General features: G+C 38.2%; 1 protein-coding gene across 1 annotated transcript in view; it reads right to left on the bottom strand.

Moving 5' to 3' along the window:
* Nucleotides 1-15,659, bottom strand: part of cacna2d3 (calcium channel, voltage dependent, alpha2/delta subunit 3) — a 35,517-nt gene extending 19,858 nt beyond the window's left edge. Inside the window, exons 1-11 of the mRNA XM_057362764.1 lie at nt 15,056-15,659; nt 14,205-14,286; nt 10,264-10,380; nt 8,590-8,649; nt 5,349-5,511; nt 4,319-4,450; nt 3,652-3,712; nt 3,371-3,521; nt 2,038-2,112; nt 1,830-1,919; nt 460-573 (exon numbers count right to left, since the gene is read on the bottom strand). Coding sequence (XP_057218747.1) covers nt 460-573; nt 1,830-1,919; nt 2,038-2,112; nt 3,371-3,521; nt 3,652-3,712; nt 4,319-4,450; nt 5,349-5,511; nt 8,590-8,649; nt 10,264-10,380; nt 14,205-14,286; nt 15,056-15,174 — 1,164 coding nt within the window. The 5' untranslated portion in view covers nt 15,175-15,659. The remainder of the gene's footprint in view (nt 1-459; nt 574-1,829; nt 1,920-2,037; nt 2,113-3,370; nt 3,522-3,651; nt 3,713-4,318; nt 4,451-5,348; nt 5,512-8,589; nt 8,650-10,263; nt 10,381-14,204; nt 14,287-15,055) is intronic.
* Nucleotides 15,660-16,000: the final 341 nt, after the last annotated feature.

The raw sequence follows: 16,000 nt of genomic DNA, 5'->3' as shown, positions 1-16,000 counted from the left end.
CGAGTCTTCTGGGAACGCGTCTGCTACTGTAAACTGTGGCGCGCGCCGCGGGTTCACGGGGTGAATCAGGTGACTGATTCAGCATTGCCACGGGCAGGTACATGTGTGAACTATCTGAATCCGTTTTTTCAACATTTTTACCCTTGCATGTGTGAAGTGTGTCAAACACACCGGCGCTCTCAGCAACTCAGGGAATTTACGTCTTGGGGCGACTATATGAAAGTCACACACACGCTGAATATAACGTGTGTATATGAAATAAAACGTATGGAATGTACAATAGGGTTTAAAAGTCTAATACTGAAAAATGAAAATACTTCAGGTTTGCATAGTTTTCTAAATTAAAACAATACAAATAGTCTTCATCTTTAAAAATGATTCACATTATAAAATGTCAAACAAACACAAAAAGTTTTTAGTTATTCTTAAAAATGTCTTTATTACCATTTTTAGCTTTACCTTTCGGTCGGGTAAGTTATACTTGGCGAAAACATCGTCATACATTTTAGTAGCTCCATCTGTGACCAGCATGATCGCCTGGCTACACAAACTTCCACGACCGGTCTGATTAATCTGAACAGAGAGAGAGAGAGAGAGAGAGGGAGAGAGATTAAAGAGAGGGAGAGACTATTACAAGAATTCATAACAGCAAAACAAATTTGCTACAAAAACAAGGATTTAGCATTTAGAATGAATGAATATCCCATATTAAACCAATATCAAATAGCTATCGTAAATTTAATCACACACTTCCATTTAAGAAAAGAATCGATATCGGTGGGGAAAAATTGTAAATAAGAGACATGAACAAGATAATAATAATCTGAGTGATGCTTTCAACTATCATCAGCGTTAAAGAGGCTTTAACAGATGCTCGTTAGCTGATGCCTGTGAGAAAGCTCTATGTTGTCTCTATTCTGCATTAGCAAATCAAATCCTGGACACAATAGCCTACATACCGGTCAGAACAGTTTTTCCAGCCGTCCTTTTTATCACAGCATCTTTTTTGTCACAGAATCTTTTTTATCACAGCATCTTTTTTGTCAAAGCATATTTTGTGCTTCAATGTGCGTGAGTTATCAGTGTCAAAATTTGCTTTTAAATGGCGTCAAGGTATTTGTGCATAAATATCATATAATAATTTATAATAGAAAATGTAAAATTCCGTTCTGTATGGAATTTTACATTTTCTATTATAAATCAGTTTTTAAAATCCTACAAGAAGATTTGCCGATAGACCAGACCATAATCAAGGTTTAGATTCGCTTTACAAACTTTACCGCGATGCAGTGCATGGCGTCATTCAAAAAGTTTAAAGACTGCAGCAGCCCCCCTTTTTTTCTTTTACCCTCACTTTCAACCAATCAGAAACAAACACTGCATGCGGACATTTAAAGGGGCCGGACGCTTGGTTTTTACGATTACCATATTAATGGTCTGACTCTAATGAATGTGACAAATACAGATATAACCTCGTACTCCTTTCTACCTCCTGTTTTCTCCCCTCCTCCCTGTTTCTGCGAGAGAAGCGTCCTGAGAAAAGAGAGATAAAGGGTGCGACTGGACTGACTTTGAGCGCTATCTCGTTCGCAATTGCCTTTTTTCATCAGCTTATTAATCAGCGCTGCCAATTACCGCAATTAATCACGAGGAGAGATAGAGGCGTCTCAGCGAGGGGCGGTACAGAGAGATCGGTGCATCAAAATGCACATTTATTCACACGCGCACGCACGCACACACGCACGCACACACTTCTGTGAGGTGTAAACCAAAGAGCTGTCGTGACACTGGACCTCTACAATCTCATGGCTTCTGTAATCTTCACTCACCTCATTTAAGATAGTAAACGCCTCACTCAACGCATTGCCCAGGAGTCCGATTCCTTTAGCGAATAACTTGTTCAGGTGCTCTTTAAAGTGCTGATAAATAAGAACATGAGAAATGCCTTTCAGATATGTTTCACTGGCCCTAATTTCATTTCAAATGAGGTAATTACTGAAAGAGCGCGAACGATTATTTAAGAAAAGAAAGACATACATCCTTATTAGTGCTGTCAGCTTGAACCAGGGTTCCGTTCAGACAGGGTTCCACATAATGGACGTCCTGATTGTACTGAGAACACACAATAATGTATTAGACATTAATGTATAATGTATCAACAGAATTTCAAGTTTATAAAGTTAGTTAAGCTTATATTTTGCAATAACGTTTTTTTTATAGAGTTGTAAAATGTTAATGTACATCTGTGCATTTTAAAACAGAAACGTTTCTTTACAAAAAAAAACCATTTCTGACATGAAAAGAAACTTGTCTTAAAGTCACAGTAACCAAAAACTGTGCTTTCTATAGACAGTTTAATCGGACGCGCGCGCCTAACCCCCAGTTAACTTCCGGTTTGTGTTTGGCTAGTGTCTAATAATAACTATTTATATTTAATTTAATTTATGTTCATATTAATTTATATTATTATGTTACTGTATAATAATTGTATTAAATAAACGATTTGTTGAATTTTGTTGTATGTTCATTTTATAAAAAAACAATTTGTTGAATGGGTCCTCTAGTTCCGCGGTTCCGATTTAAAGAAACCGTATGGTACACTGACATCTAGCGGTTGAGCTTGGTATAAATTCAAAATATTGGAGAGACAAGTTTAACCGGTTTCTTTTGATTGTTATCATAAATAATCTACAGACACTCTATTGTTTGTGAATGCGTATACCGGAAGTTTAGCTGGGGGGGTCACAAAAGTGCGCATGCGCAGTAACGTTGTTGTTAAGATGAAACCGTCTATAGACCATTTCAAAAGATGTTAACGACACTACACAAACGCTTGAACAAAATTCAACCAACAGAACATTCATAACCGAATCAAAATGTTAAAAATATCTTTAAGATTTAATTAGACATGTGAGATTTTAAAAAATGAGACCAGAAGTGCTTTTAAACCAGTGTTTACATATTGCGAAGGGGTCTATAACTGGCCAAAAGGTCAAAACTAAATTACTTTTTTTTAAACAATTACTTTCTCTTTTTGAAGGTTTTTTTAGTACACACTAGGGAAACCAATTAATGACTAAAAAGATATGACTACTTCACAACATGGGGGTTGCTACTATGGGGGTGCTAAGCACCCGTAAATGAGAACACATTATAGATACACTACAATGTCTTTTTTGTTTTATGGAATTTTAACATAAATAAATGAAAGGGACAACACAAGGTTGAGGTAAAAGTAACACAAAATGTGTTGTCCTTAACTACAGAGAAACAGTTTTTAGAGTGTAGATATTAGTGAGCATCCTCTTTTGTAGCCTGGCCTGTATCACACCAATCATCTGCTGTACAGCTTCCCCTTGGTTCAGCTCACCGCGATAATATTGAAGTAGTCATCGTCCCCCAGCGTGTCCAGTATGGATGCGACGGTCTGTCGAGCTATAGTGAGTCTTAGACCCTTCATACTGCCACTGACGTCCACCAGAATCACAACATCTTTTGGAGACGTGGCCGCCTGGATATACCTGAGGTTACAAAAACCTGGAATGAGGAACTACTGGAACTACAAACTCTCAATAATTTCATTCTTTTTGGCAAATGGAAATGTTCAACTTAACAAATGACAATATATAACGATAACTGTATGTTTCATACCATTTTCGATTTCTGCAGTCAAAAGAGATGACACCATGTTCATCTGGATGCCACTTCACACCTTGGGACACAAGCAGAAAGATTGTTATTCACTGCTCAAAAGTCCACTAAGATAACATATGTATATATATACTGTACGTATATACATTTCACAGATGTACAAATGTTTCACCTAAATAAACTTACAAACAAACAAACAAATCACATCTACAGGTAATCTTACTAAAATAAAACTGTGATATATTAGCCATCACTGTCATCAAATGAGAAGATCAATTATTCCATATTCCTGAGGATCCCATAATAATTTCTAATGGTTTATAATAGTGACTGTGGTTGGCACAAACGGTTGTTACCGAGCTAAAGTCATCGAAGCCATTTAATGTATTATCCTTCGCAGACTCTTTAGTTAGAAATCAAATCTCTGCACATCCTTGCAGTCGAGTTCTCGCCCTCTGTTTAGCCCAAATAGCTAATATATGTAAATTCAGCATAATGCTACACCATGTAAATGCGCTGGCGTTTTGGAGCTCCAGCCGAAGCTTTGATTAATGGAACGAATTTCCTTCATATGCTCTCTGGTGGTCTGTAAAATTAAAACATTAGCAAAATCACACGGTTTGATCCCCATCCGTTTTTGGCCTGACGCGGTGTACACATTACGCACCTGGGTATTGTCTGAAGAAACCTTTGGCGCTTCCGAAGTACTGCCAAATGAGCGACGGGTCTCTTTTAAAGTTATCTACGAAAACTTTGTTCAGAGCTTCAGACCAGTAGACTCCATTAACAATGTCAGGGTCTGAAAAGACAAAAATAAGGAGAGATAAATGTATTTGATCATTTGCAATCACTGCTGAAACTATTTAACATTTAGCCTTTCGTTTCATTGCATTTCAAGCTCAAAGCGACGCACTTAAATCCACCCATCCTGGTCCCCCCTCCTTCTGCTCGGAGTCCCGACTCCATAAAAAACCTCTCGCCTTTGTCCTTCTCTCACAAAGCGATGCCATTGAAAGGCCATTATGGGCTCGCACAAAGGGACGAGGTGCATCTAGCCTTCATGAGGTTTTCTATATCGCAGAGGTACAGCCACTTTAAGAGTGATTACTCTCTTGTCAGCGTGCTTGTCGTTGGGACATTGAGCCCTTGGCTTTGTTCGCTGCGGCGTCCCCAGGTACTTATTGACCCACAGGAGTGCACTGACACTGAGGAGTCTGTTCTCGGATCAGAAACTTCAGAATGACCTGAGGTGCTTGACTATTATCACTGATCTGTAACACACATACTGTACTTTCTCTACCTTTCATTCGACAACGCAAGTCACTTTCCAGCACAATTTTTTCCCCGGTTGTGTTTTCGCTCTCTCTCTCTCTCTCTCAGTTAATCCACACAAATGACAAAAACCATAGAAACAGAAGCCATAAAGACATAGCAAGTATGTTTAACCAGACCCCTTCTCTTTTGGATAACATATCAGGACGTCATTGTCCTGCTGCTCATGAGAGATCAGTCGCATGGCACACATGGGTGATTTCTGTGCCCACCCGAGTGCCCAGGTGCAAAGATGGCACCATGCAGTTGGTGTATTTCCAAACCACTGCCATTGAGATGAATGACAATCCAAACAGATCGTTCACTACACAACCGGGGAGAATCGCAACACATATTCTGTATGCCCAGGTAAAAGGATGCATCACCTTTATTGTACATGTTGGTTGGCACCTGCACCACGCTGAGGCTGAGGTTGACCGACAGGTTATTAAAGTGATCGTTAGGCTCCAGGATAAACTCTCCTCCGAGCTCCACGCTGTTCCCATCTTCATCCACCTCGTTTATCAGCACTGCGTTGAAATACTCGTACTGTACGGAAAAAAAGCACAAGACTTTGGTATCTCACCAAATCAGAGTTGGAGACATTGTTGAGATCTGTTCTGAAACTCTAGAGGAGATTATGTGAGATTATTACAGTTTTAGGAAAAAAATAATCATTTTTATAATTGATTTTTGGGTCATTCTATAAATGTGGATACATCTGGCATATGAAAGTTTTTTTTCCTCCAAAAACAAGTGCGACCTTACAAAAAATCCTTACTTTAATCCTTGTTCTGTTAAACAATTTTAGGGTTACCTGGTTTTGAATGTGTTTACATTTGCCTTATATTTTTTGCCTTACTGACTAACAGAGTGGACAGTAACATAGCTTACATTTTTTAAACATTTTGGGCCTATACTCAACACGGAACTGCAGAGCACATGGTACGTTTAGAGATGCATTTTCTTAACCAAATAAAATGTTTAATTTGCAACAATAATATTTGGGTAACAGTGTTGACAGTTAATTAATCCACTCTTGAAACGTTTGCTATTTCAACCAATATTTGGGAAAAGAAAGAGGACATACCTCCTATAGTCTTTTATTCACAAACTTCTATGACAACACGATATGCAAATATTGTGAGATTGGGACAATCCATTACTTTCTGGGAGAGATTTACCTAGTGGGTAACAGAGTTGACAGGCGTTTCTCGGACATGCATGAAATTAGAAATATCACAATGAAAACTATTGTATTTTTGAAAAACACACCCGAATGTCTTGTTTATCTAATCTAACTGAATGCAAAACTAGGAAACACAATTATATTTGAGGTTATTTTTCTGTTTAAATACAGAGTAGAATGAGCAACTTTACAAAATTGGACAGCTAAAAAACAGAGTTGTACTGTATGTTATATAAACACTCGTTTAGAACGAAACATATGACTTTTTCACCATGTAATGTCTGTTTTGGGTAAAAACATTTTTTTTACTTAGTACTGATGAAGTACTTTTGATTTATATTGATGACTATGTATTAAAAATACATCCCATGGACATGAGATGTACCTGCAATTATAGAATGAGCCATTTGCATAAAGATACATAAGAGATGTATGATGCATACTATACACATAATAAGAGATTTGCATAAAGGTTTGATATTATTTGATGACGATCCATTAAAATGTAACTTTGTTTGTTCTAAAAATAGCATACAAATGAATGCATAGAATTGTTACGTCATACAAACAATTTGTTTATAAAAAAGTTCAGGATCTAAGATTTAAACATTCAAATAAATGTTATTAATAAATACATAAAATCATGATGTTGATAAAAACCTCTATATCTACAGTATATAAAAAAACTGGACTAAACCATCAGAGCTGTTAAAAATGTTAGTTCACAGATATATAGCAAGTACCTAATACACCGTGTGCTGGCACCAACCTCTAAGTTTGAACTATAAGGATAACTTGTAAAAAAACATTTGGTGTATGTCCAGAGGCGCCGCGTGATTAAATGGCCACTCACTGTCCTGGACCAGAGGTCATTCTCTGAAATCAGGCGATCTGTAAAGGGAATGTATAGTAACACCTTTGTGTTTACCATTAAACAGTGTGTGTGCGTGCACTGGACTGCTAGGGGAAAATTCTCCTATTGGGAAAATGGGGAGGGGGGCATCACTACAAAGCCCAGCAATGACAGCTCATACCACGGCTGGGCGCTCCGGTGATACACCCCTAGGGGGGTGGGGTGGGGTTTGTGAAGTGGAGAGGAGAGAAGCGATGGAGAAACGCTCCACACTCAGCATTTCTGACAGCAATGCGACAAGCGTTTGAGGGTTATCAACAAACAACAGCATGTGCGGCGGACCCCTGGTCTCAGTGCGTTCTATGACACGGTCAGAAGGTTTCATTGAGACTTTTATAACATTCACTCTCTGCTGAAGCATGAAGTGAAAAGTGATGAGGGTTTTTTAAAAACCCCAGTCAATGTCACATCCCATTCCTTCTATATTGGCAATATAGTTTCATTTTTGTATTTTTTCAAAAAATGTCATCGTCGCTGTGAAAAGTTGACAAAACATTATTTTGATCAATTAAACTTACAAGTACCTGCAATAAAAAGTCAAATATAAGTACATAAAGAAATGATAGTTTTACAATTGTAATCCAGTATTACAACAAACAATAAATGTAACAGTAGATTACATATAACTTTAATCAAACTCTGAAATAAGCATATTTAAAAAAAACATCCTTGGTTTAATGTACTGTTTAGTACCATGATCACTTTTTGACATTCAGAGATTGCCAGTGTTTTCTTGTTATGTAAAAACTACATGAAGCAAGACAGAGGCTGCAAACAGACTCTCGCTATAATTAATTTGGGTGTTTTATGAATCGTTGTAAAAGCATTCCAGTAAATATGAGAATCATTGCATGAATTCATTATTGAGGGGGATACCATTATTTTTAACGTATTTTGCTTCAGTGAATTTTCCATTTGTCCCCGAATAGCGCCAATGGCCAACGTGGAGTCATTTATCTTAGTCGGAGTGCGGAGTCCGGAGGGGAGGGGGCTTTCCAACACATAAATATATATTTAAATATAATTCAATTCAAGAACCATGCTGGAGGTCACGTACAGAATATCTGCACGAAGCTTATATCAGTGAGTACTATACTTTAAAACTCTATTCTATTCTATCAAATAAAATGTTTCACTCTATTAAATTTCATATTGTGTGTGTGGAGTGTTTTGTATGTGGGTATGTCTGTCTTCTGTGTTTTCACCTTTTTCTTGTTTTTACAGGTACAACTTTAATTGTTTTGCTTATAATATGATATGTCTTATGTACAGCTGCTTTGTAACAATGAAAATTGTAAAAAGCGCTATATAAATAAAGTTGAGTTGAGTTGAGTATTATAATTACATTCAAAGTATCCCACTATCAGTTTTGTGTCTTTATTTTCGACATGTAAAAGTATCAGAGCATTAGAAAGGTTGGTGCTTTTCTGCAGTTTCTGAAGAGAGATCTGTCCATGGTCCTGAAATCTTTCTTCATTCTGTAACACTGCAAATACAGACAGTATATGTATACATACTCTCTTACCTGTAGGTCAGGGTTCTCCTCATGCTGTAAATGAGCCTCCTCTGCTGCTTCCACAAGCCTCTAAACATGATTGACATGACAGTAAAAAACTCAGAAGAAATGATTGACAACATACACATACAGTACACACATCCTGATGGGATACATTGGCGTAGAGCCTCAGATTTTAGTGCGATATACCTTCTAGCTAAATGCAAAACATTCCATTTTCATGCATTTTTTTAGTATGTGCATACAAACGTAAAAATGGTGCATTTTAACAGAGCATGAGTTACAGTTAAATAGCTCATATTTAAATGTGCATGGACTGTATATGTTAATATTATAGCCTACACTGTTATAAAGCTAAATGTTTACATACTGTATATATTTTAGGGTAGACGTATTGTAGCGCTTTCTTTTTTTTTAGACGATGAGACTTGCAAACAGGTTATATTATGTCACTGGCGCCTTGTCCCCTTGCGCGTGACACGTGAAAGGACATTTTCTTGTCGTCATTGAAAAGTGCTGGCTTGCATTCTTGGCTACACGGCGGTATAATTGCTTCCATTCCGCAAAACGCTTTAGGAAAAATAATTAATATCTGTCGCATTTCGAGGAAATTATAGCAACATGCAGTAAACAACAACAACAAGGCTTTGTGCCAACTTCACAAACACCCTCCAGTGATGTATATAAATATTTACTCGGTGAACATTTCAAAATTACGTTCTATATCTGAAAAAAATAGCTTATATACAGAAATAAAATATAAAAACAAGCTTTTTCTTTGATCGAAAACCGAATGTGTTAAAATACCTTTTGCGCATTTCGACAATAAAATGTTAGCTATTAAAATGAATTCGTAGATTTTTTTTGTATATTGCCAACTTCAAAAATAAAAAAAGCAGAACAGATTTTATGATTTTGCATACACTTTGCAGCACAACGTTTGTGTTCAACTTAAACATACAAAATAAAAACCGAGACGTCTAAAATTATGCACTGCATTTACAGAATATTTTAAAATTAAATGAATTAAAATTTTGCAATATACTTTGATGTAGGCCTATCTGGTAAAAATGGCATCACTCCTTCAAATCCGATAAACGTTTATTTTGCACAAATATACGTGCATAGCCTATTTTCTAACATCAGTGTGTAGTAAACTACACATGCATGAGGTGTAATTCATGGGTTTTACCTTTCATGCAAAACCGACTCAGTTGCATCATAAACTTAAAGGGAGAATGGCAGTATGTATCTGCAGCAGTTAGATAACACTATCTCACCAACACACTCCACACACGGACAATTACTGTCCCTCTCTCGCTCTCTCTCTGAAGAATAACGACACGGCAGGTTGTAACGGGAAAATCTATAAGGTCTTCTATATTGAAGCAAGAAGCTTTAATCGAGATGCGTTTTATACGTCAGTAACAAATAACGTTGCGGTTGCATCAAAGAAAATAAATGGAAATGAGGGATTAAACTGTTTTTAGGAATGCACTGTTTTATTTGCATGTAGTATGTAGATGTGTTGTAAATAAAGCCCATTTTGGGTCCGTTATTAATATTTTGCAATTGCATGTTATTCATTTATTAATAAAATCAAACTAGAACCATGCAGAATTCGTATTGTTTTTTTTCTTTTTTTCAAATTAAAAAGTGCCTTGTACATAAGTGAAGACTTACTCGTGTGGCCTCTGCTTTCTTCCGAAACATTTCTTCCATATTTTGAGCCAAATTTTTCACCAGTTTTGCGCCGTCGATCTCCTCTGTTCGCACCGACTTCTCATGCTCCTTATATTTCTAAAGAGAACCAAGTACAGTTTCAGTAAAATTGTGATTGTGTTTTCAAGGCTGGATTTACACAAATACCTATAATAGGCTATACCTTTGAAAAAATAAAGGCACACAATCTTATAAAAACAGAAAGGTAAGCAATGACAAAAAATCGTGGATTAACGCAACACCAAGTAAAAAGTAAATGCATTCTGCTCATTAAAAACAAAGAATCACCTTGTAAATTGGATGTAAAACAATGTTGAAAAGTATAAAAAAATATATATATATTCTTTTCAATGTGAGGGGTTGTTAAATGAAGGCTATTACGCGATGTGTTTATTCTGAAAGTTAATGAAAACGCCGTATAGTTTGACGGTTTTTAAATAAGATCAAAGGCAATATTTTGTTGCTATTATTATCAAATCCTTTTGCATATCAATATTTAAAGAAATTCAAAGAACAAACGTCACGTTTCTTCAAACATTTGAACATATCCTTGATGTAACAAATAAAAAAACATATTATACAACCCATCAAACCAACTCATTTAATACCAGATGATCTCCAAAGGGCTTACGAGATAAAGGTAGTTAACTCGTAATGATCTTTTCTTTTTGTCTAATGGCTAATGTGATACACTGCAAACAGACACGAGTTTAAAAGATCAATACCCAGTATGACAGCAGCATTCGTCTAAGATCAGTAAACAGTGAACAGGAGTGCCAGACATTTATGCAAATCTGAAAGAAGCAGTCGTGTGTGGCAGTGGAGACGGACAATGTGGAGAGAAAAGATTTGCATTGTCTCTGCGTTAATACAGCTGTCGAGGGGGTGCCACAAGTCTCCAGATAAGCTTGAGGTCATGTGGTCCTCTCTGACAGACTCCTCTGATGGCTGATAAAACAAATCCTCTCTTGATAACGAGTTCAGGCTTGTCCCTGTAATTGGTGGAAATGCTGCTGCAATGTCTATTATTGGTGGGGGGGAGCATTGTGGGTGGGCCGGTGTAGGGAAGGGGGCGTGGCTTCTTGAAAGGGCCATGCATTGTTGGAGGGTAATTGAAATGGAGTCAGAATTCAGGAGGGAGATAATAAGTTGTCAAGGCTGGGTGCGTCAGGATAATGAAGTACACTTTAGACAACGCTGAGTCTGCAGTTTGAGATGCACCTGAAGCAACAACACGCACTGGCCATTGTGATGTTGGACTGTTCACACAAACTCGCAGGTATCAACCCCTGCAGTCCTTTTAACATAAAAAATAAGCTCCTTGTATGCAAAAGTGTTATACACATTCAGCTTTTCCCCAGGATAGTCATGGCATGAAATGCACACAAACAATTAAAAAGCATGCAGATAAAAACGTGTTTCTAGAAAGCAAAACAAATATGCATGCATCATGTCTCACTCAGCTCAGAACATAGAATTGAATGGAAACACACCCTCACACATGTCAGACCCCAAAACACCCCCAACACACACAGATCACAGCGCCACACAGCAAATTACCCTTTAAGAGAGAGACTATGGAGAGTTATCGAGGCGGAACAGTTCATTTCACGCCTGTCCTGTCTCCCCACCCCTTACCCGGCAGCCTCCCCAGACCCGAAAAGCCATAATCAGAGCCGTTAATACTGCATTCATCAACCATCGTCCAAAACGTACAAACAAAATACTCCTGAGGACTCCTGCTAGTTCCTGTTTTTACCAAACACAGCCTTCTCGTGTAAACCCTTACAGGGCACTTTGGGATTTAATATTCGCAAGATGCAGCAAAACGATTCGCTGTAAAGATGCTTCATGGTATTGCAGTTGTACAATCTGTTATTTTGTTGATGTGGACATTTCAGAAAAGAGCAACAAAGGGTGACGTACGGTTGTTTTTTCTCTTTGTATAAAAATCTGGTAATTTTGCATAACAAGCTTAATGATCGTTCATAATGAAGCGGCCTGGTGCCTCATCCCTGATGTTCTGCTGCTGAAAGACCGTTTATTGGCCTCGTGCCCCAACCATCGGTCACGCCCATTGAGCAGGATGATGGGAAATAGTGCAAACATACGCAGAAAAGGCAATGAAGAGAACACAACAGGTATTGGACATATTATGATGTGGACATGAAGAAGCATGTTGCGAGATAAACCAAGTTTATTATTGACACTTAGGTTTGAGGGAGAAATGTTTTTCAGATTTAAACGCTTAACCCTGAATTAAAAACGCACTGTTTTGTCTTTTTTCCTAAGAACATTATAAATGCACAATACAAATACAGTGTTCTTGGTGGTAGATGGCTGCGTCTAACCCCAAATCTCTTTTTTAGTCAAATGATACATATTTGAACACAATTCATATTACTGCTGCCTCTTTCCTGCAAAAAAAAACAAAAAAACCCGCCAGAGGCAGTGACTTTAATCTTAAAGGGACACTTCACCCAAAAATAAAAATTCTGTCATCATTTACTCACCTTCGAGTTGTTTCTAAATCTGTATACATGTCTTTGTTCTGATGAACACAGAGAAAGATATTTGGAAGAATGCTTATAACCAGACAGATTTTGCCCCCCATTGACTCCCATAGTTGGAAAAAATACAATGTTAGTCAAAAGGGCCCCAGAACTGTTTGCTAGTATAAAGTAATTTTTCCTACTATGGTTAAAAGCATTCTTCCAAATATCTTTCTCTGTGTTCATCAGAACAAAGACATATATACAGATTTGGAACAACTCGAAGGTGAGTAAATGATGACAAAATTTTCATTTTTGGGTGAAGTATCCCTTTAACACCTTGAAATCTCATACAAGGAAACTGCTTAGGTCTCAGCTGTAATGCTCAAAGAACATGTTCTCAACCGTTTCATTCATTTCCTCTATTTTATAAACCTAGTTCAGTTAAAGAGTCACGTACACACATTCTGTGAGAAGGTAATTACAACGATAATATGTGCACTGATGGTGAGAGCTCTGCTCTTATCTCACACCAACAGTGAGAGGCTTATTAATACTTCAGACAGAGAGAGAGAGAGAGAGAGAGAGAGAGAGAGAGGTTTATCTCAAAACATTCATCACTGTTTTGCCTTCAATGGAAAGAGAGAGGAAATGAAGTGTGTTCTGTGTGTAATGCCTTTGCATGCATTCAGACAGCAGACGTACTGTAGCTACAACACGCTATACTGTTTAATGAACAAAGAACCAGAAGAGATCTTTATCTGCAACATCAGCCGTCATGTCCCACAAGCAATCAATAGATATGAACTTTAATATTACATTATTATTATTTGTGTGCCTGGATTATCTCTCTCTCACTCTCTGTTATGTGTGATCCGTAGTCAATGATTAACATGTTAAAAAATTGAAAAAGAAATGAAAAGTTAGAAACATCAAAAGACACGACAGTGTACATAAAAATCAAAATAGCATCTTTTATTCCCTAAATATGGTTAAAATATTAATGAATGAGGCACTCAGTTCTTGATATCAACTGCCATCGTGTGGCCAAAGTGTAGTACTGCACCTTACGACGTATTACACATTTACACCAACGCGTGTTCAGTTATTCTGTTTGCCTCTTCCATCTGGTTATATACAAGTGTTTAGATGTGAAAAGGTGCAAAATACAGATCGGGGGGAGAGAAACTGTGTGTAATGAGCCTTATCCAAAAAACACACCCCTCATTCACACTCACAGCAGGCAGTCTCTGATCATCATCATACACCTGAATGTTGTACAGCAAACCATCTGTACTCGCGTGAGCCACGCAGAGATGTGTGTGCGTGCGTGCGTGCGTGCGTGCGTGTGTGTGTGTGTGTGAGAGAGAGAGAGAGAGAGAGAGAGAGAGAGAGGGGGGGAGAGAGTACCTTTTGCAAGAGCTGAGATCCAGAGTATTTTGATGCTATTGATTTTATTTCACCACCAAACGCTGAAGCCCAGAGTTTAACCCTGTTGGAGGAGAGATCCGTCAATCACAGAAATTACAACTCATTATGCCGACAGGGTTTGAGCAATACATGTATTAACATTAACATACAAAAGCTTAAGTTGACAAAAGCCAATTTAATGAATTATTATTGCATCTTACATGAATGAACACATATGGGTCACTAAGTTAAATTCGCAAGCTTCATGTGATCCTTACGATTGTGTGCAGTATGACAACTTACTGCTACAAATGAAACACCTCAAAACAAAAAAGCCTTATATTTTTGCACGTTAGTTAAAGCGGGACCTTTCAAATTCCACAAAAAAATCTTCGTGAATGAGTTTTAAATGTTCTCCTTTAATATATATATAAATTTAAACTGAACATTTGTATGTGAATAAACATTCAGTACATATACTTAGGCTATAAATAAAACGTGCATGCATTTTCATGTTTGCGTTCATATTTGCACTATTATGCACAGACCCATTATATTCAATTGAAGCTATCAAAAATAGTTTTAACACCTCTTTCTCTCTCTCTAAATATACATAAAAACATGCCGATTAAATGCATTCATTAGAGCTTTATTTGTAGTTTGCGTGTCACAAAATGTGCACTGTACAGTAAAAGACCCAACATTCTAAGATCACCGGACCCTTAAAATGTCACCAAAGCAACCATTAAGGATACTTTGAACCCCATCTCTCTCTTTCTTTGTATAGACCAATGGATCAAATGCAATTCCTAGGGCCTTTTTTCAATACATTTGCATCATATTCTACTCACACTGATAAGGGGATCTCCGATTGGGACCCCCGCATCTCCGCCGCTGTCCAGCACGCGCTCATCAGCCACAGTAGGAGGCAGCTCGCGCAGCGCGCGTGCATGCTCCGGTTCCGCTGCATCCTCTCGTCAAAATTTCTCACGCTGCAACGGAACCGCCGGCTCTCTCTCTCTCTCTCTCTCTCTGTCTCTCTCGCTCAGTCTCTCCCTTCGGTGAAAACACAGCACTGAGCACCGATTTACCCGAACATCTGCCCTCCTCTACCCCAGTGCGCGTGCTGCCTCCGGAGTTTCAGTCTCTCCGCCCAGCTGTCACACACCCCACGACCTCGTGCTCCTCGACATCGATCCTTGCTTTCTTTCAGCCGCGCTTTGAGGGCAAACAGCGCAGAAAACGTTGATTTAAATGCCTCTATACTGCACGCGCCCTTCTCTCAGAGGTGATGGGGGATCTTATGGCCAAAGTATTTCTTGCACTATTAGAGCTGGTATGATGATAAACGACACTTTCGGGTCAGCGCATGCACTAAAGGCAGAAGTTTTCGTGTGAGGACAAGTGAGTAGAAAGTAATGGAGACAGTGAGTGAATCTGGGGATGGAGACTCGGTGCGGTTTCCCTCGTGTCTGATGCGAGCGCGCGCACGAGACAAGCTGAATGCGAAACTTTATACCCGGCCGCGCGCCTTCCTCCGTTTTGCTTCGACGTTGTTTCGAGCAATAATCGTGGCATATGGACGTCGCAGGATTTTATATTTGACTTTTATAGCAGAGATACTTTTCTAAAACACAATGCTCGGCTTTAAAGTTGCAGTTTGCAGCAAATTAGCAACACTACAGAAAGAAGTGACTGATGTAGGCTACTCAATGTGTAAAAATGTTGCAATAATTTGATCACTGTTAAACTTAGGGGTGTCAATATACCGGTATTGTCAATAACCGTGATTAATT

This window comes from Triplophysa rosa, linkage group LG20 (genome assembly GCF_024868665.1).
Source record: "Triplophysa rosa linkage group LG20, Trosa_1v2, whole genome shotgun sequence".
In the NCBI taxonomy this organism is placed as follows: Eukaryota; Metazoa; Chordata; class Actinopteri; order Cypriniformes; family Nemacheilidae; genus Triplophysa; species Triplophysa rosa.
This window is presented reverse-complemented; position numbering and strand designations above follow the sequence as displayed.